The sequence below is a fragment of the Phyllostomus discolor genome, chromosome 3 (assembly GCF_004126475.2).
Source record: "Phyllostomus discolor isolate MPI-MPIP mPhyDis1 chromosome 3, mPhyDis1.pri.v3, whole genome shotgun sequence".
Lineage (NCBI taxonomy): Eukaryota > Metazoa > Chordata > Mammalia > Chiroptera > Phyllostomidae > Phyllostomus > Phyllostomus discolor.
Window position 1 is genome coordinate 67,973,714 of NC_040905.2, and position 21,107 is coordinate 67,994,820.

Genomic DNA, 21,107 nt, shown 5'->3' on the forward strand with positions numbered 1-21,107 from the left:
ACACACTGCACCATTAGGGTAGCAGCCTGAAAGGTACCAGTCAGTGGCTTACAGGGAGGAACTGAAGTGTATGGCAGTAGGGTGAGAGCTGGGAGACAGCTTCCTCCCAGACAGAAAGATGGGCAAAGACTATTGTGCCTTTTCTGAGCCCTCCCTAGACAGGTATGGATGATACCATCCAGCAGTATCCATCTTGGCTGCGGATGCTTGTCGAAACACAAGAAAAACATACACAGAGACAACCAGGTCCTATGGGAGAATAGGGACAGAAGGGCCACTCCTCACGTGGGGAGCGCCTTGGCTACCCTCTCTCCTGGAGGGCACCACTTGGCCACCCCCTCTAGTGGAGACCGCCGCCTCGTGTCCATACCCAAGCAGCTTTTTATTGAGAAAACAGACTTAGTTTGTGTATTCACAGTCTGGCAGAAAAGATCAAAAGATATAGGCAACTTACAAAGGTGGGGACAGAACTCCTGCTGAGATTCTGGGCAAGGTTTGGGGTTTTAACATATGGCTCAAAGGGCAGTTGTGGTTTCCTGTCTGTGCTTTTAAATTCCAAGTTAATAACACCCTCCAGCAAACAGGTCTCACAGGATCATGCATATTCTATGTCCCAGTCCTGATCACCCCGGGCGCCCGCCAGCCATTTCTGGTCTGGCCTGCACCGCCCCTGCAGGCCTGAGAAGAGCAGAAGGCAGAGGCAGCCAGGAGACTTGAATTTCTCACATTCAAGAACAAAGACTCAGGCTTTGACAAAGCCAAAGGGGGCAGGGGTTGATGTTGATCACCCCTTCATTTCCACAGCCCCATGAGTTTCTTCCTTAGGGCATTCCCACGTGATCGCGTATGTCTTAGATTCATTCTCTTTCTTAGAGAATTGTTAACCATCATTGACAGCTGATCATGCCAGGGAAATAAGGTTTGTCTCCCTAGTGGCTCCTGGTCCAGAGGTCTTTCACTCAGCCTAAGTCACGGGGGGTTACAGCTTCCTGAGACCAGGCAGGGTGGTCCCCAACAGACAGGCACAGAACAGGCAGACTGGAGCCATATTTGAGACTCCATCAACCTGGCTTCCACTGTTTGACCCACCCGGTGACTACCTGAGGCTCTCCCAAACCCAACTTATAGGCCACCCCCAGCCTTCCAACCTCTGTTTAAGCAGTTCCAGGCATAGCACCAGCAGTAGCCAGCTTTGGATCCCAATTTGGCTCCACCTGGGAACCTCCAAGCCCAACACAAGAAGCAGCCATCTGCAGATTACTTTGTAGCTCATGCTGGGTGGCCCTGGGTGGAAGACAGATAGTGACTGACCCTGACCTGTGCTACCTAGGAAACCTCAGAGCCTGCATACACACTGGACAGCTACAGACCATGTCGGAGCACCGCCACCCAGCCCCCGAACAGCTGATCTTACACGGAGGGCAGAGGTTGGTGGTCAGTGGTCACAGCCAGTCCTTGCAGCTGATTGGCCTGGGTAAATCCCTCCCATTGACCTCCCAATGGCAATAAAGGCTGAACTACATGAGGAGGGTGGACTCAGCCCCCACAGAGGGTACACCTCAAGTTCCCAGTTTCAGTTATAAAGGAGGCTGTGCCACTGGGCCCAGCAGGCCACACTACTAAGCCAGGCAGTCAAAACAGCTCTACCTAACACACAGAAACAAACAAAAGGAAGCTGTCAAAATGAGACAAAGAAATAAATCCCAAACAAAAGAACAGAACAAAACTCTGGAAAAACACCTAAACAAAATGGAGATAAGCAATCTATCAGAGGCAGAGTTCAAAACACTGGTTATAAGGTGCTTAGGGAACTCAGTGAGTACTTTGCCAGTATGAAAAGGACCCAAGCAGAAATGAAGGAGACACTAATGGAAATGAACAATTTATAGGGAATCAACAGTAGAGAGGATGAAGCTGAGAATTAAATCAATGATATGGAACACACACAAAAAAACAAAAAAACATCCAAGTGGAGCCATAAGAAGAAAGAATCCAAAAATCAAGGATAGTGTAAGGAGTCTCTGTGACAACTTCAAGCATACCAATACTCTCATCATAGGTGTGCCAAAAAAAGAGAAAGAGAAAGAAATTAGAAATCTACTTGAAAAAATAATGAAAGAAAACTTCCTTGATTTGGTGAAGGAAATAGACAAGCAAGTCCAGGAAGCATGGAGAGTCCCAAGTGGGATGGATGCAAACAGGTCCACAGCAAGACACATCATAATTGAATGCCAAAGGATAAATGTAAAGAGATAATCTTAAAAGCAGCAAGAGAAAAACAGTTAGTTTTGGGGAACAGGAAAGTTCCCAAAGCCTATCAGCTGATTTCTCAAAAGAAACTTTGTGAACTAGAAGGTGTTGGCAAGAAACATTCAAAGTCATGAAAAGCAGGGACCTACAGCCAAGACTGCTCTACCCAGCAAAGCTATCATTTAGAATTGAAGGGCAGATAAAGAGCTTCCAAGACAAGAAAAAAATCTAAAGAAATTCATCATCACCAAACTATTATGATATGAAATGTTAAAGGGACATATTTAAGAAAAAGAAGATCAAAATTATGAATGATAAAATGGCAATAAATACATACCTATAAACAACTGAATCTAAAAAACAAACTAAGCAAACAAGAACAGGACAGAATCATGGATATGGAGAGCATTTTGATGGTTACCAGATGGGAAGGGGGTTGGAATGAATGAAAAGGTAAGGGGATTAAGAAGTACAAATAAGTAGTCAGAGACTAGCCATGGCAATGTAAAGTACTCTATAGGAAATGGAGTAGCCGAAGAACTTATATACATAACCCATGGACATGAACAAAGGTGTGGAGATTGCCTGAGGGAGTGAGGGGTGCTGGGTGGAGGGGGCAAAGGGAGAAAAATTGGGACAACTGTAACAGAATGATCAATAAAATATTTTTAAAAAAGACTAGTCCATTTAACATTGAAAAGGTAAGGGAGACAGAGCAGGTACCAATTACCAGAGCCAGAGCCATAGAAGGCTGTGAGGGGAGGGCAATTTTACAGGAGTTTGGCTTTAGAGATAAAACCAGCCCTTGGTACATCACAGAGAGAGATCTGAGGCAAAGTCCAACTTTATTGAGAAATAGAATTGGGTTTAAGGCAGGTCTTTCAAAGTGAAACCTTGATAAGGACTGGGTCAGAATCATGACTTAATAGGTTAGAACTTACAAACATGGCAAGGTGAGGATTTTGAGGGTTTCAAAGAGACTAAGAAAATAAACTGTATATTGGTGCTTTCTGTTGAAAAGTTGGTGGGGAGTTTTTGTAACAAACAATAAAAATATCTGCCTGGTCAAGAGCTTCCTGCAAAGTAATGTTGTATTAATGAAAGCCTTAGGGTAAGGTCATGTAATTTATACTAAGATGTATGGGGGTAGGTGGCTCTGGTGTTCACTCTCTACACTCTCCTCACTCCCTCACTCTCCTCACTCTCCTCACTCCCTCCAGGCTCCTGCTCATCTCCCCTACTGGTGAAACCCCACAGGAAGCCAGAGGACATATAAGCCCCTGGATATAATCCATAGAAGTAAGACTTCTGGGACAGAAAGTAAAAAAGCAAGCTACCTATGGAAGTTACTTGCAGATGTGGGTTCAAGATAGTGGAATAAGCACCAACACTGTCTCCCATTTTGATAGGAATGCTAGAAAACATGTATGTGGATAGGTCCTAATTCCTGTAGATTTTTAAAAAAATTATGAACACTATGGTAAATTCAATTACACATACATAGAAGCAGGGGGTGCAGCTATATTTTTCTGCATGATAAAAGAAAGAGGCATTTCAAAGTATAAATGAAAATCAGGAAGGAGATAGAAGGTAAGATCTATAGATGTGTTTGAAAGCAAGAGGAGAATTTTCAATAGACTAATAAGTAGAAAATAACTAAAGTCTAGATTCGCCCTGTAAGCCATGGAGTTAAATCATGGCAGAACTTTCTCATGTATCTGAGAAAGTTTTCTTTCTATTAAAATATATTTGACATATAACGCTGTATAAATTTAAGATGTACAACATGTTAACTTGATACATTTGTACATTGTAATGATTGCCATTATAGTGATAATTAGCACCTCTATCACATTATATAATTATCCTTTCTTTTTAGTGGTTAGAATAATTAAGTTATAGTCTCTTAGCAACTTTGAAGATTACAATAATATGTTGGTGTCTGTATTTACTCTTCTGTGCATTTTGTCTCTTTAACTTATTAACTACTTGTTCACGTTTGTACCTTAACATCTGTGCTATCCTCCACTCCCCAAACCCTGGTACCATAAATTACTTTCTATTTCTACAGGTTTGGCTTTTGGCTCTTAGAGATTAGGAACCAGATTAATAGTGGTACATACTAACTCTTCTAATGCCACCCTCTATTTTTTTAACCTATTTTTCCTTTAGTTGGACTTCCTCAGTGATGGCCTATCTTGCCCTGTCAGTTGCCATTAACTATGGGCTGAAGTATAACATTTATTTAATGGAACCCTTTCATTAGCGAGGGGAACATTATCTCATTAAAGTATACATCTAAAGACACTTCCTTATTTCACAAATGTTAAAAGAAGAACAAAATTGTTTCTTATAATCAAACATGTTAATCTTGTCATCTTACCATGTGCATACTTCAAGCCAACTCTGATTTTTTGAAGTAGGACACTAATTTAATTCAGTAAAGAACCCTATATTTAGTTATTTCAGTTTCTGAAGGGAAAAGCAGCCTTAGTAAGCAGCTGTATGTTTTGAAAGAGATAATTTACCAAGTTGGGATTCCTGGTGAGTAATAAAGAGTTGATTCTTCCAAAAATATCTTTCATATAAAAGCATATAATTATCATATTGCCATGTTCAAACAACAGAGTTTATATTCTGGAGATAAGAGGGAGGGGACATGGTTAAGTTTCCATAAGTTGTTGCTTTGCTCTGGTTTTGGAGATAAAAGTGATTGTCTACTCACTGGATCCTTCAGTGATGTTGCTGGCAAATGAACTTCCCCCTGCTGAGCTGCATCTTTTGCCATCTTTGAATTGCTGCCTCCTCCTGGCCCACTGGTCTATTGCCTCTTCCTGGGAACCATCACTGGCCCTCGTACCCCTTGGAGCCAGTTCCGGGGGTAACTTGAGGATGCTATTTATTTCCAAATTCCAATCTAGATTAAACCACATTTTATATGAAAGTGAAACATTATTTCAAGACAGAATTTCAAATATTCCAATCTTTAAAACAGAATCACTGTAAACTAGAACTAGAATAATTTCATTTACCTTCTTCATGATTCACTTTCTGAACATATTTTACTTAAAAAAGAAGAGCCATATAATTGAAAAGTTGATTTATATAGGAAAGAGGGATCATGGACCCATTGCCTCAGTTGGATCAATTTGATAGATACTCCTTGGGCACCAGCAGTACACAAAATACTATATTAATTAGTTACTCTGGAGGAGCAAAGCACAAATAAATTTTTAATTATGTCCCCTGAATTCTCAATAAGACAAGATATTACTACCTAAATAAATTATAATATAATCTATAATAATAAGTTTACTATTGAACTCAAATCCTTTATGGTTTGATTTCCATTAATCATAAGAATAAAAAATTTCATGATACTTTTCTTGCTGCGTGTTGGTTCAAAATCAGGAAAAGAGGAAAAGAAGCCATAGTACATGCAGGTTTTGATAATTTTATATTTGAATAAACAACAGCTTAATAACTTATTAATAAATGACAATAACTTCAAAGCTTCTGCTTTTTGTCATCACAAGCTACAATGCTGTGTACTAATTAAAAGAAAGTTACAAATAAACTAGTTGCAATACAAGTAATTTAAGAAAATAACTCAAAAAAATGAGTAAAAATAAGCCTAAATAGCAGAGCATGTAATACATAGAAAGTAATTTGATAGGTTAGAATTGATTAAGATTTTACTTGCTTTAACTTTTTGGTACTATATGAAAAGGTAAATAATATTAATTTAAAAAGGGACCCAATACTAACTTTTATTTTTATTCTATTCCCAGGGGCAAATGAGTTTTTAAACCTGGACTTCATAAATTAAAATCTAATTTACTAGTATCAAAGTTTGTTCTCAAAACTATTTAACTAATGTATGGAAAATATTAATAAATAAATTATTTTCTTTATTTTTATGTATAGTTATTAATGGTCCTTGCATAATAATTTAAATTTTACTTGTCAGGGCCAAAGACACTGATGGGAGAAGAGTCTTTATCCAATCCCTTTAATTTTCAACAACTCTGTGTTGACTCCTACCACTGCCCTAGGACGTAAGAGGGTAACAGAAAAACGACATTCATTCTATAATATTTACTACTGCTCACTTTTTATATGCTAATTTCCACTGTGCTGGTTACTTGGTCTACAGCTATGAACCATTTGGCTTGTATGCTGCAACTTTACAGAATGGTGGGACTATAGTTCCACTACTTGTAGAGATAGAGAGTCCAGGTTGATTCTGAAGGCATCCAGGAGAAGAAGAATTTTCTAATGTCAAATATTTTATATTTAAAAGTGGTTCTTTTCTGAAATTGCTGGAGGAAAAGGAAGTCCTACAGGCTTAGGAAAGTGCGTGTTGGAAATATGGCCCTGTGATATGGTGGGAAAAGTTTTTGTCTAGGATATCTTCTTTTATGCTCAAATAAGGAAAAAGTATGTGCCCTACAGTATGTTTTGAAGTTTGGTTTGAGAAGCACTTGTAATGGCTACTGACTACAAAGCATCACTTTAATTGTCCTGCTTGTTATTTATAGAATCTCAGGTTTGCAAAAATATAGAAAGTAATTTGGCCCAAGCATCTTTACATGCTTAACGCTTAAAAACTTCAACAAGGTTTCTACCAAGTAGTCATTTAATCTAAGCTTGAACACTTCTCAAGACTCAAATTTGCTACCTGTTTACTACTTGAATCAGCATAATCATTAGTACTTCAAAGTGGTAGAAAGTTTTTCCGTGGTGAACTGAATCTATATCTCAGTAACCTTCATTCACACCTAAATCTCTCCCTCCTTTCATAGCTACCCAATATATGTTTATTGAGACATTCTAAGAATCAGGCAATTTGCCTGGGGCTGGAATGAAGACACTCAAGTTTCTTGAAGGACTCTCTTAAAATACAGACTGTCACTTTGGAGGAACAATATGTTAATCCATTAAAGAACATACTAATAGTTTATGAAAGTGAGTATGAAAGTAGAAAGCTACCTCTCTGAAAGGCAGAGGTAGGCTTGGAAAGTGATTTGGAAGCCAAGGAGAGGAAAATGCAGATCCTGGAGTAGCCTGGCTGGAAGACAACATGGGCATTGCAGCTGGCCCCTGGCCCCTGGTGCCGCCTGGACACTGGACTTGCTCATCTACTGAGACATGTTGAAATGGGCACCAGTGTGGAAGTCTCCAATTTCACCATAAGTCAGCATGTTGGAAATTATTTTAACAGTTGTATTCTGCTATTGGAAAACAAACTTTTTAAATTCATCTTTCCATCTCTGGTGCTTGGTGCACACTTTGGGACCACAAATTTCTCAGAACTGCAGTCCTCTATACCTTCTTGTCTTGGTGTGGGCTTTTCCAGTCACTACTTCCTTAGGGACACAAGGAAACAGAATACCTTGTGCAATGCATGTAAGTTTTGTATCATACTATATACAAAGGGCTGTTTAATTATAAATATTTCTTTGCTGTGTAAAATATCATTTAATCCTTCTCATTATTTGTTACTCCCTCAGAGTAGCCTAGTTTTTTTTTTTTTCACTAATTTTATTTTTATGACAGAGAATTTCTGAGGCTTTTTGGGCAGAGATTTTAAAGATATATTTCAGTCCATTTACAGCTGAAGAACTGAGTCCCTGAGAAATCTCTTTACCCAAGAATATACAGACCTGACCTGGCAGGGGAAGAACCCAGAATTTAGTGTTGAGGGGTTCAGGCAGGTATCCTTTCCTTTTTGCCACTGGCTTTTCTACCTTCTACCACATGCCCACCAGCCAGCCTCTCTTGTTTATTTAGTTCAGACTACATAGATTGCTTGGTCTGCACTGTCCTCCAATTCATATAACCTAGAGATTTATATATATTACAAATCCAGATCTCTAGCTCTCTTGAAATTTGAAAAAGCCTGGCTGTACTAGACCCGCTTTCTTATTCCCTCAGGACACTGCTCCCTGCAGTTCACCAGCACTCCGTTATTTGTCACAGGCAGCCTGCTCTACTGGTTTACATTACATCCCTGGCCCCTGCAGGCAGTCCCTGTCATGACCTCTAATCTAGTTAATTCCCAAGGGCACACACGTGGGTTTAGAGAAGTGCAATGTGTAAATGGTATAGGCAGCGCTCATGTTAGGGATTATTAATCTGGCTAGACTTTGAGAAGTTGAAGGACCTGTCTGAAAATACACGCATAAGTTTGTGCTTACATCAAATTTAAAATTTCCTGATGAAACAGTACAAAGATTTCCCAGTTTCTCAAAATCACCTATACCCTGAGAAGATTACAAAATCTTGGCCTTGGCTCGATAGTGTGATTACAATAGTATTGAATAAAGTATAAGAATACTTACAACTCTAGGAGAGTCAAAGCCACACAAAATTTATAGATTCAAATATCTTTTAATATAAACATTAAAATTTCTGAACCATTTCGCAGCTTTTTTATTCTTGTATGTAAACAGAGCTTTGCACAAAGAAACCTGATGTGACTTCACTGAATTCACTTTCATTCAACAAATATTCATTGTGTTTCCATGATAGGATCGATATTGTCTGGTGCTGTAGATATAGCAATGGTCAAATCAGAAAAAAATCCTTACCCTCGTGACTCCATTCTAGTGGGAAAAGACAGAACAAAAGAATGAATAAAATATATAGCATATCAAGAAGTGAAAAGTGCTATGTATAGAAGTAAAACATGGAAAAGATATAGAGTATACTTGGGTTATGATGGAAAGGGTTTAGACTGCAATTTTAAATTGAGTGGTCTGAGAATGGATCACTGAGAAGGTACCACGAGACCAAAATTTTGGAAAGATGAAAGTACACCATGAGGACAAATGGGGGAAAGTGATTCAGATCATGGGAGCAGCTCAAACAAGGGACTCATGGAAGACCTTGTCTGTCAGGTTCTAGTAGCTCAAGAAAGTCACTGTGGCTGGAACAGAGTGATGGGAGAAGAGGAGTAAAGGAGCAAGAGCTATAGCAGGGGTGTCAAACTCATTTTCACTGGGGGCCACATCAGCCTCGCAGTTGCCTTCAAAGGGCTTAATGTAATTTTAGAACTGTATAAATGTAACTACTTCTTAACTAGGGACAAGGAGCTCGGCCCTGCCGCTGGGTAGAAACAAAGTGCTGGGTGGGATAAGAGAAAGTAGAGGGCCAGACTCGGCCCTTGGACCTTGTGTTTGCCACCTGTAACTGATTGGAACAGCCTTTTGATAATCACAGTAACACAGAAAACCTGGAGCTTCAGTTGTTCACCAAGTATGACAACTTCAAAGCCTACTGAAGTGCCATATCAGCTTTGGGAGGTTTCTGGCTTGAATTACTGATTTTCTGAAGGAAATATGCTTTGCTGGAAGAGGCATTCCAGGGAGGGGCATATCCATGGGGGAAGGAGAGCCAGCCTGGATGGGAAAAATATACATCTAGGTGAGCATGAGTGTGCTCTGGACGTGTGCTCTTATTGCAGGTCCGCTTTCTGCAGACCTAGAAATTACAGACTGAACCCAATGCTGGGATTAATGCTATTCATCTTGGTATCTGGAACTAGGTTGGCACTAGGAAGTAGTCATGGTGACCGATGGATCTTTGCTTTAGGTTGCTCATATTAAGCAGATGACTGCATAGATTTTGTGTTGTTTTAGGGCATATATTCTCCATAGAGTAAATTTCACATTTTATGCCAACGCTTATGTAACTGACTGTGCTTTTTGTATTTTATTTTCATGTCTAAATTTTGTTAATTCTATTTTTAAAAGGGGATAGAACAACAACAGAGAAAAGATACTTTCTTGATTAAGTTACATCATTCCAAATCCCATTTTTGGACAAGTTAGGAATGTTACTAGCAGTATAAAGGTTTTATTTGTTCAAGACATAATTTAATATACAGTGTGCAATAATGCTAACACTAAATATAAAATATTTTGGACTTATTGAGAAAAACAGCAAGGGCTTTTTATGAAGTGTCCAAAATGATATAGTATGGACCCAAGATTGAAAGCAGACGGGCAGTAGTATGTATTTAGGGAAAAGCTTCCATCTTAGCCCTCTTGAGGGCTGGAGGGTTTCTGGGTTCTGTCAATGGCTTGAGCTGGGCCAGCCAATGCACGAGGGAGGTCAGAGGTCTGCTTGAGTTCAGAGGCCCCATAGACGGCTCAGTCAGGATTAGCCATGGCCATTTCTGGTTTTTGTCCTTTGCTTTAATTACTGTTCCATATGGCCTCCTGAGACATGTATACCATGCTTTTGTGACACCACAGCAAGGTTTAAAAACGCATTTCATCAATAACACATTTTGCCTATTCTTCTAAACATGCTTAGTTTGCAAGAAGAAAAGAAATGGTAGATTATTTAAGAGTGGCAAAAGGCTAATGTCTCCCACAAAATTGATTTGGCAATACATCAACCTTTTAAAGAGAAATTGATTTTTTTTACTTTATATTAAACTGTAGCCTTGGTGATTTTGTTATGCGCTATTTATGGGTGGAGTGGGTGATATATGCTTGCCCATATTCATCTAACTCTAAAATACTCAATATATCTTAAGCGATAAAGAAAAAATCCCAAGCAATAAAAAAAGCCCCCACATTAAGACTTTCCAAAGTTCAAACATGTAAAAATAAAGAACATGAAAGATTTTGTGTAGCACACCATACCTTTCAAAGCCTTCTGCTTCTGAGGTGAAAGCAGTATGTCTATTTGGTGATAGCAATTTTCCTGTGGGTCATTTTTATCTCCTTCACAATTTGGCCTTATTGAGGCAATCCTTTGGCACTCTGCTGCCTCCTGTTTAAAACTGGTTAGTCCAGGGTTTATTTCATCTTGATTACTGTATTGGTCTGCATCACCGGCCATTGGTTTCTCAATAAGGAACAGATTATCTGCAGTGCACCCTGCAGAGCTGAACTCAGCAGTGTTCGGTGGAAAATCCATTTGAAAGCAGACTTCATCATGATTCTCATTTGATAGGGTTTCAAAATCTCTGTGGCATGTGTTCTTTACCACTGGCCTCATGAGGAACTTGTCTCTTTCAACATTTCCCAGAAAGCTGGGCGACTCTTTAAGGTTTTTCATTCCCATGGGACAATTAGAATCAACTGTACCTTCTTTATCACTTTGAATAATTAATCTTTGCTCTAACTCATCAGTTATTGAGGTCATGCCTGACACTTTTGTATTGCTGGAAGCTGTTGTCTCTGCATGAGTTGCCTGGGACTCTGTTTGACCCCACTGCACAGAGCTGTGGCTACTCCTGCTGAGTGGGCTCCCAGCTGCGAGCCCACTGGAGGAGGCAAGGCTGGGAATTGGATACTGCGTACTCTTCGTTTCCAATACTTGCTGCACATTTGTAAGACAGTCACTATGCAAAGTGGCTTTATTAGAATTTCTGTCAGTCACATCAACTTGCTCATCCTCAAAGTCTATCACAAATCCTGCACAGTGAGCAAAGGAAAATGTATTTCCAGGGGATTCTTTAGGTTTTGAATATCTGGTGGCCCAGTGGGATGGACAGAATGGGGTGGGAGGCATCACAGTATTTTGACTGGAAGGGAAGGATTTGGAATTTGAGTTCTCACAGTATTTTGCAGGTGCAATTTTGCTGCCTTTGCAATAAATGTTGGCTGCCTTTTCTCCTATGTGCTTTGCATTCAGAGAAGATGAAGAATAAAAGTCGGAGTCTTTGCCATTTTGAGCTGGAAAGATGTTAGTAATGGTACATGGCGAGTAATTTATTCCTTCTGTGCTTTGCTGTGTATACAAGTCTGCTGTGGTATTTTCTGGGATATCAAAGTTGATTTTTCTGTCTCTGTCTACATTTTTAGGATCCTCAAAAGGCATTTTACTTAAGTCTGTTTCACTTAAACTTCTGGTTTTTAGGGTATCATGTGTAGTATGAAAAACATTTTTGAGAAGAGTCTCAGCTTCAAAGAAACACGTCTCTGGCATGCTCTGCCCAATTTTAAAGGCCTTCTGCTGAGAGGTGGCAGATTCTAACTCACAGTCACCCAAGACTGAAGACAGTGTGTCTGGCTCCTTTTTCCTCTTGGGAGTTGAGCACAGAGAAACCACAGCTGTGTCATGCTTCTCCTCCTTATGGGCAGCAAGCACAATAGGAGAAGACACACGACGACCAACTGAACTCTGAAGTTTGTCTTCAAGCTGCCACTTTTCAGGCAGCCTGATACCTGACTGCACAGAAAGCCTGGGACATTCTTTAGTGGTGTGATCAGAGGAAACACTTCTGTATTTAGCTGTTTTCCCCCCTATTTTAGGATGAATTATATTAATTGTTATATTCTGTTTCTTACTCATGTATTTAACTTTAATTCCTTTTCCTACAATGCTAACTTCCAGTGAGGGGCTCTCCGTTCTGGCAGTTTCTTCCTTGTATTTAGATGGAGGCTCAGATTTTATTTCTTCTATCAAAATAGTCTTGTATTTAGAAGAGTGGCTTCTAGAGGAGTAACATCTTTGAATACATCTGGCAGGGTAATACTGGTGACATTTTGGACATCTCTTTTTTGTTGGGAACTGCATTTCTGTTTTACAGAAAAGTCTGTTCTTCTGTGTTACTTGAACATTGAAATCCCCACATTTCACTTGTGTAATAGTTTTCCCCCTTTCCTGTCTAAAGCTTTCTACTGTGTTTGGGAAATCCTGCAGTGGAATTTTTCCTGATAATGTTTCTCCACAGTCATTAAACATGACCACTGGTAAGACTTTCTTTGGCTGATGAGAAATGGGTGGAGGAGAATCATCATTTTCCTTCTCCCGTCTTATGTTGCTCTCAGATGGAGGTCGCTTCTTATCTTTAGGGAGAAAAAAGGAACTCTGCTTTTCGTTCATAGAAGCGGACGTATGCTCCTCTCCATTTTCCTTAGATTTCCCTAATGCCCCAGTATGATGAAACACAGCCTCTGAGGTGTCTCCTTTGATTTCCTTTTCATGATCTTTTACAGTTTTTTGGCATGCTTGATTAGCAGGCTGAGGCTCACCTAAGAGGAAGCAAAAAAAAAAAGTTTCTGTGTCCATATAAAGAGCAGATGTTCCAAATTCTAGGATGAAATCCAGTGCATATCTTTAGGAAGTATTTTGAATAACATTTCTAGTATGTCTAGGTATTTCCCACAAAATTCATTAATAATAAATATCTCATTTTAAATCAATTATCTTAGAATGCAAAATATCATTTGGAAGTTTGGGGGAGTAAGAATATAATTAAGCTTAACTTTAAAACAAAGACTTCCAAAATGGGTGAAATAAAAATTTCAGAGCAAATTTATGCAAATAAATTTTAAGAGACTTTTTGATAAAGAGTAAGTTGCCATGATCAGGTATTTATAATACCAATAATAATAAAGCTGGATTCACTTTGAGATGGTGTAACAAATAAACATGTGAGTAAGGTGAATGAAAGATACCTAAGAATGGTTTCTAGGCAGGGTGTTGAACAGCTCGGACAGCTTCTTTTGCCTAGGGAAGGGGCTTTTTATATGACAGAGAAGGTGTTCTAGTGTTGCCAGTCCCCTCATTTTCCAGAACTACACTGGAATCTGGATTCATTATATGTAATCTCCCAATCTCTGGGGATTGGCTCACAGTTTGAAAAACCTTCTATAGAAGGAGGCCAATATATTTAGGCACCAGCTTTGGCCCAAGGACTGCCAGCTTTCAGCCCCTCTGCTGTATCCTGTTAGAGCATTTTGCTATGAGCCGTTTGTGAACCTGAGCATGAGCTACCCGGTGTTTTGTAAAAAACAGTGGACAAAATATGAAGACCTCAAATTATGTTTTAAACTGTATCCAAAAGAGAGTATTTGTGAAGGAAAAGAAAAAAGAATGAGCAACAAGTAAATAATGATGTTAGGTAAATCCATGAACCAGGTGTCCACAAGGATATTTTTAATAAATTGGTAAAGCTAAAAATAGGGTTGTTTTTAGAATAGAATTATTCTACAGGTCAAGCTATAAAAAGATTATTTATAAATTAATTTGAAATGTTCTTAATTTAAATATGATTTGATATATACTTACATGTATTTTAATATAAAATATAAAAGCAAACACAAATGAGCAAGCAAAATACCACCAGAGACACTGAAATAAAGAACAATCTGACAGTAACCAGAGAGGAGAAGGGAAAGGGATAAAAGGGGATAAGGGGGACAAGGAACATGTATGAAGGACACATGGACAAAGCCAAAGAGGGTGGGTTGGACAGTGGGGGGTGAAGATGGGTAGGGTGGGGGTGGGCATGGTGGGAGGAAAATGGAGACAACTATACTTGAACAACAATAAAAATATGAAAAAATAAAAAATAAATAAATAAAAATTTAAAAAAGACTAAATACATACATTCTCTTTAACAGGAAAAAGAAAAGCATCCCATTGAAATTTGGCTAGTGGTGGTATAGAAGTAAAGGATGCAAAAACAATTGCTGTTTCAGAATCAAATAAAGAATCATAGGTTAAAGAATCATAACTTTTCTACTTCAGGAGAGGTACACAAACTTCTGATTTGACACATATGTTCTCTAAGCATACTAGAAAGTCTAACCATTCCCATTTGCCTCTCTTCTAGTCTGAGGGAATGGCTTTTATCACGGCAAGTACTGAAACAGTTTCCAGCAGGCCTGGTTATAATCGGAGAGCTATAACGAGACAGTCATGGAAAAAAGACATGGAGACATATCTCTCTGAAACCCATTTACACTACAGCATGTACGCAAGAGCAGTTTATAGACTGATAGATTGCCTTCCAGAACTGTAGATTACAATCTATTCTTTAAAAAAACACCCCATGCCAAGAACGGTTCAGTTTATAGCCCTTTTCAATTTTATAATTTACAGTCTTTTTCAATTGACTATACTTCAATTTCTGCAAGCAGAAAGGTAGATCTGAGATAGTTACATAATAATATATTAGACACAGATTCTAAGAATTGAGGTCTTAATAGCCTTTGAATGATAAGTAAATACTTTTATTTACATTTTTATTCATAATACATATATCCTTAATAATTAATGCAGGAGTACATACATAATAACTATGACCAAACTTCTAAATCATTTTATAACATTTACATGCATTTATCTTCCTACTTTTATAAACATTCCTGTGATAAGGTACATAAACTGGGTAGTTCATTTTATACATTCTTATAGAACAAATGAATTAGACATACATATCGTGGGATTCAAGAGTTTCCATTTTTTATAGGCTTTTCTTCTTTTTCTCCTCATTTTCAGAAGCTGATGGTCTTCAATCTTCACTGTCCTTCAAAAGCACGAAATTTGAAATTATTTTCCACTCAGAATTTAGGTTTAGTAAAATTACTGATTAACTCACCACCTTGCCAACTTGATAGCATAGTATCTTTCTCTGTTATCCCACAGTATTCTCCTTTGAATACACTTAATCGTAACTATACCTTCCCTTTTTGTTTAATTCCACCCCAACTCTTTAGTGCATTATTGTATACTACCTGAACATTCAAAAATATGTTTTCCATTCGTAAAATATGTAGAATGCAAATTATATAATCACATCCTGTTTAATTACTTTATATCCTATTTTTCTTGTCCTAATAGAAATATCTAATTTTTTAATGAAGTTGGATTAAATTCAATATCATCAAATTTGTTATCCTACTGAATTAAATGAATGAGGGAGTTTGCCTTCATTACATTATTATCATACATGCTATACTTAAATATAAATTGGATGCACATGATACATTCTCTGTAGTAGATCAAATTAATTCTTTACTTTTATTGTGAAGTAAAGAGTTATTATCCCTGTTGACGATATCTTAGCTAATAGGACGTATTTGTGGGGAGATAATCTGGGGAAAAAGCAGCCTCCTGACTTTACAGGTGTCATTTCATATAGGCACCTGCCTTTGTTTAGAGCTAATCCTGATTCGATTGCTTTACTGTTAGAAGATTGAACTGTCTGCAGATACAAAGAGAAAGCTTCCCATTGAAGTAGTTGGTCTTGAGTGTATTTTGGCAGGCTGTGCCTTTACATACCTCAGCAGAGAAGCTCAACTTTTATCTGTTGTGTGGTAACCAAAACAAAATGGATTTGTTTGTGGCCACTTTGGGCAAAAATATATTTAAATATATTTTTTATTTATTTCTCTATTCAAAATCTTTTACATTGTAGTATGTGTTGATTTCAAATTCCTTTTTCTCCATAAATTCTCAAAGTCTCACGATTTTCCTTTTTTTATTTTTAATTGAATTTATTGAGGTGACATTGGTTAATAAAATTGTATAGGTTTCACGGATACAATTCTATAATGTGTCATCTGTACATTGTATTGCGTATGCACCACTCCAAGTCGTCTCCTTTCATCACCATTATCCCTCACCCCCATACACTCTTCTACCTCCTCCACCCCACTTTCCCTCTGGTAAGCTGTCTGTGAGGTTTTTAATTTTCCTTTGCTTAATCCCTTCACCTTTTTCACCCAGCTCCCAACTTCCTTCCCCTCTGGCAGCTGTCAGCCTGTTCTGTGTATCTATGAGTCTGTTTCTATTTCACTTGCTAGTTTATTTTATTCATTAGATTCCACATATGAGTGAAATCATATGGTATTTGTCTTTCTCTGACTGGCTTATTTCACTTAGCATAATACTCTCCGGGTACATCCATGCTGCTGTAAAGGTAAAATTTCTTTCTTTTTTATATACTTTCTGATTTTACTTCCCTTAGGCAACTTTTCTTATAGAGAGCAATAGGCACTCTTTTGGCAATTGTCCTTTCTATATTCTCCTCTAACAGGCCCAATTAAGTTCCTATGGCTGACTAGGCAAGCAATAATCCCTTTTTCTTAGAAGGCCAACTTGGTGATTGGGTCGGAGAAAGGATCATAAACACATAACTAATATTTCAACCTTTTTTAAAATCCCTGTCTTACACATTTTGGATTTTCTATTTTAAAAAATGCTTCAAAGGCACTTGACTAGGTTACTGATTATTTGTTTATCATCCCATATAGTTTGAATAGTAAAATGCAGCCTGCTGTGCTGTGTGTAGTGGAGAGTACTCTGGGCTTTGACTCACAAGATCTGGTCGTGGTCTGGCTCTGTGGTTTACTTTGCAGGTCTTGTCATCTCTAATCGGTTGAATTCCCTTTGCCCCTAAGATGGAAATTATAAATTGTCCCTTACAGAGTCATCTTGAAGAAACACAATTGACAATATGTTATAAAAGACTCTAGTCAAATGGCATCTATATCTATTAGAATACATGCACACATAATTAAGGTTGAGAAGTACCTGACTTTGGGAGAATACCATTGCAACAGAGGTGCAAGCTAGTGCTTCGATAAAATCATAAAATTTTTGACCAGAAAATCTAGAAGAAGTTTTCAAGATCAGCTCACCCAGGGTTCTCTTTTTACATGAGAAAAACATACCCAGAGAGTCCTTGCTTCCCATATTGCACTAATGGTGGCAAATTCAGGGACTAGAGCCCAGACTATTAGGAATTAGGCAAACTCTCTCTTTGAACGGACATACATGGTCTAGATGCCCTGGGATTGTTTTTGATCACACAGAACACATTTAAATCAGTTCAAGCTTTAACTGAAAAGGAGTATGACAACTTTGTCCAGGAAATGGAAGGTACTGTTGAATATGTACCTAGCACAGTGCCTGATACTGATTATGTGAAATAGGCACTTAACCTAAAAAATATGCAATAAATGAATTAGACAGACAGCCCAATCTCTATTTAATTGTCTTCAATAATGTGCCCTCTTGCATTTCTAAATGTATTTTTCCTTCTACTGTGTATTAATCTGTTGCTAGCTAATAAAGATTCTAATTCTTTAGTGTATATACTGCTCATGTTTTTCCACACTAGTTCTCTCTCTTGCTCTGTACTTCCTTCCATAAGAAGCACCAAAGTTAGCTGATGGTAGCACCTGGAATAATTGGCATGAGTCTTATATGGCATTCTGTAAGGGGTGCTACACATTCTATTTTACTTGAGTGGTGGCAGACATTTTTTCCTGTTTGCCTGTTAAATGGGGCATGGCGGTGGCCACCTGGTCTAAACTAATCCTGAGCAAAATTGGGGGTGGGAGAAAGTTCTTTGGCATCCTAGACTCCTGTTTCTTTGTCCCTTGTGTGAGACTCTCTTCCTCCAAAACAGTCAATCACTTTATTTTATCTCCAGGCACTCACTCTCCTTTCTGAAAGGGCCAAATAAAACTTATTCATAAAGAGAGTGCTTGTAACACCAGCAATGCGGGGCACCAAAAAAAGTTTTAGAAGACTAAATAATTTAATATTTCAAAAAACTTAAAAGTGGTTATTTTTGGAAAAATCAGAATACTATTGGATTTCTTTACACATGGTTTAGACATTTTACATGAACACTGCAATCATTTCAAATCTTTCCTACAATGAGTTAATAACATTCAACCTTTCCTATCTCTAAAAGAAAGTATTCCACAATTTCTCTATTTTTCAACTTTATCCCTTGTCTTTGTACTTTTTTAATAATGATCTGGACACATAATCTTAGGAAATAGAAACACTGAAATTCTCTCCATTTTCAAATACTCAAACTACTAACCCCTTTGATTTGTATCATATACTATCAAATCTCTTTTATTTTGTGGATGAAGTAAGTGTTCCTGGGACCATTTTCCTGTGATGATTCTTCTCCTCTTTCTGAGACATCAATTTCTTCCTTCCATCATGTTATTGCTATTTCAGCATATAAACATTCCTTGACCCCTCCATCTATTGTCACACGGTTCCTTATGTATATTCCTAGGCCAAGTGGTGATGTATTTTACTTGTGGATAAAACTGTACTTTATACATATGTAGTCCAGACTTTAGAAACATATATGTTTATATATTTATAGTATATTTAAATATAGAAATACACATATTCATTTATATTTTAAATCTGAACAATTGCAATGGCTGATTTTCATCTATATTTATGTCCTTTGGTTATTTACATAGCAGTCAGACTTTAAAAATATGTAAATTAAATCATGTCATTCCTTGTTTAAAATCCTCTAATGACCTCTCATTCCACTTTGAAAAAATTCTCAGCACTTTAGTTTTTTTTTACACACATGTATAAAGTATAATTGTATCCACAAGTAAAATATATCAGCACTAGGCCTTGGAATATATATTAAGGTACCAATTTAATCACAGATTTCCTGGATTTATATTTTTCATAAATGTTTATTTGTTCTGTGCAAAATTGGCAATAAAGCTCAGGAAAGTTACCATGATTGCAGATATATATCAGCCAAATTCTATCACATTTGAGACCTTTATATTAAATTTTATAGGTCTTTTTTTCTAACTGAGCTTTGACTCATTACTATAATTCACAGGAGAATGAGAAAAATTGTAAACTGAAAATACTTTCCACTGCAGTATTACACAGTGACAGCATTATTTTGAGAAAACTATTAGAACATAAAGATTTTTTTTAGGTATTAGGAAATTCTACTAGTGGCACTTTTTAAATAAATTACTTAAAAATTCTCTATTGTATTACTAAGTTGAAACATTTTCTTTGGAAGATTCAAAGGGAATGTTCTGTTATCAATAAGAGAAAGATTCACAAAAGTATAAGTGACGATCACTATTAAAATTCTAGAGGAGACTAAAAAAATAAATTGATTCAGAAGGTTACATGCTTAACTCCAGGTAGCATGCCATCCGGTAGTCTTTGTGGTACCCTTTGTCTCCAGTTTTCTGTAGAATTTGAAATCAACTTTAGTCTATTTTTCATAACTACATTTTCTTGATTTTAACCCAAAGCCTATGTTCTCTGCACTAAAGGTTTAAAAGAAATTTATACACTTAAAACAAATTATGAAGAGTTCAAGTTTAAAAATAATCAAAGGCAAGAAAATTCTAAAATTTCTACTTACTTTTGAAAGTACGTTTTAAGTATACAAACTTACTGTCACCCTGACTTTGAATAGCATGTATTTTAAACTACATTCTTTTGTATTTAAATTTTTAAAAAGTATGCATAAGCACAAGAAGGGTTATATTGGAAAACAGACATTTCAATGCTGCCCATATATCACTTCAGACTTGCACTACGGGGCTCACAAGGATAACACTTAACAAACTCAGTTGTTGGGCAGTAGTTCTTGATAATTTCCCAGAGTCTGGAAATAAAACAGCTTTAGTTAACGTCATGGCAGCTACTGCAAGTTGTTCTTCACACCTTTCCTTCCTTCCCTCTGTTGAAAACATTGAAGACAGTTTTATATCTATATTTATACACTTTCATATGGGCAAAGAATCATAACTTATTAGCTTAGAATTATAAAACAGAAACATCCAAATCTCATTTCTGATGAAACCAACTTTTCCTCTCCCTGAGCATACAATGGGCAGGCTGTTAAAGTTCACAGGGAATATTCATGTCCATCTTACAGGGAATATTTATGTCCGTCTGCAAAGGAGACTCTTGGTAATCACTGGAGCATAAATCTGCTAAGGTGTTAAGTTCAGAAGAATAAATATAAGAGTACTTTCATATAAAAATAATTATCTTTGCACATAAGCTTTGTGGGAATGTCATCACACTGTGTGACCCACAGTGGATCCGACATAACTTCGTGGGTGAGGGCGATCCTGAGAGAACGAGAAGCCCGCCCTGCACTAGTTAAATCAGAGTCTACAGGAATAAAATGCGGCTGGAAAGAACATTGTGCACTGAGGAATTTATTGATACTATTATTAACATTGTAAAAGCTAGATGAAAATTTATATTAGTAAACCAGAGGAAAATTGAACTCAGTATTTAACAAAGTTTGATAGATTAAGTGATATCAGTAAAGGAACAGA

At 37.4% G+C, this 21,107-nt stretch overlaps 1 protein-coding gene across 12 annotated transcripts in view; it reads right to left on the reverse strand.

Moving 5' to 3' along the window:
- The window catches only part of LOC118499499, a 107,153-nt gene that overhangs the window by 80,451 nt on the left and 5,595 nt on the right, over window positions 1–21,107 (reverse strand). For 8 of the 12 annotated variants that reach the window (XM_036020619.1, XM_036020618.1, XM_036020625.1 and 5 more), the window contains 3 exons: window positions 15,438–15,529; window positions 10,908–13,247; window positions 4,976–5,167 (listed from right to left, as the gene is read on the reverse strand). In XM_036020619.1, coding sequence (XP_035876512.1) covers window positions 4,976–5,167; window positions 10,908–13,247; window positions 15,438–15,529 — 2,624 coding nt within the window. Of the gene's footprint in view, window positions 1–4,975; window positions 5,168–10,907; window positions 13,248–15,437; window positions 15,530–17,323; window positions 17,411–21,107 lie in introns of those variants that run through there. The other 4 variants (XM_036020624.1, XM_036020621.1, XM_036020620.1 and 1 more) reach the window with 4 other exon arrangements.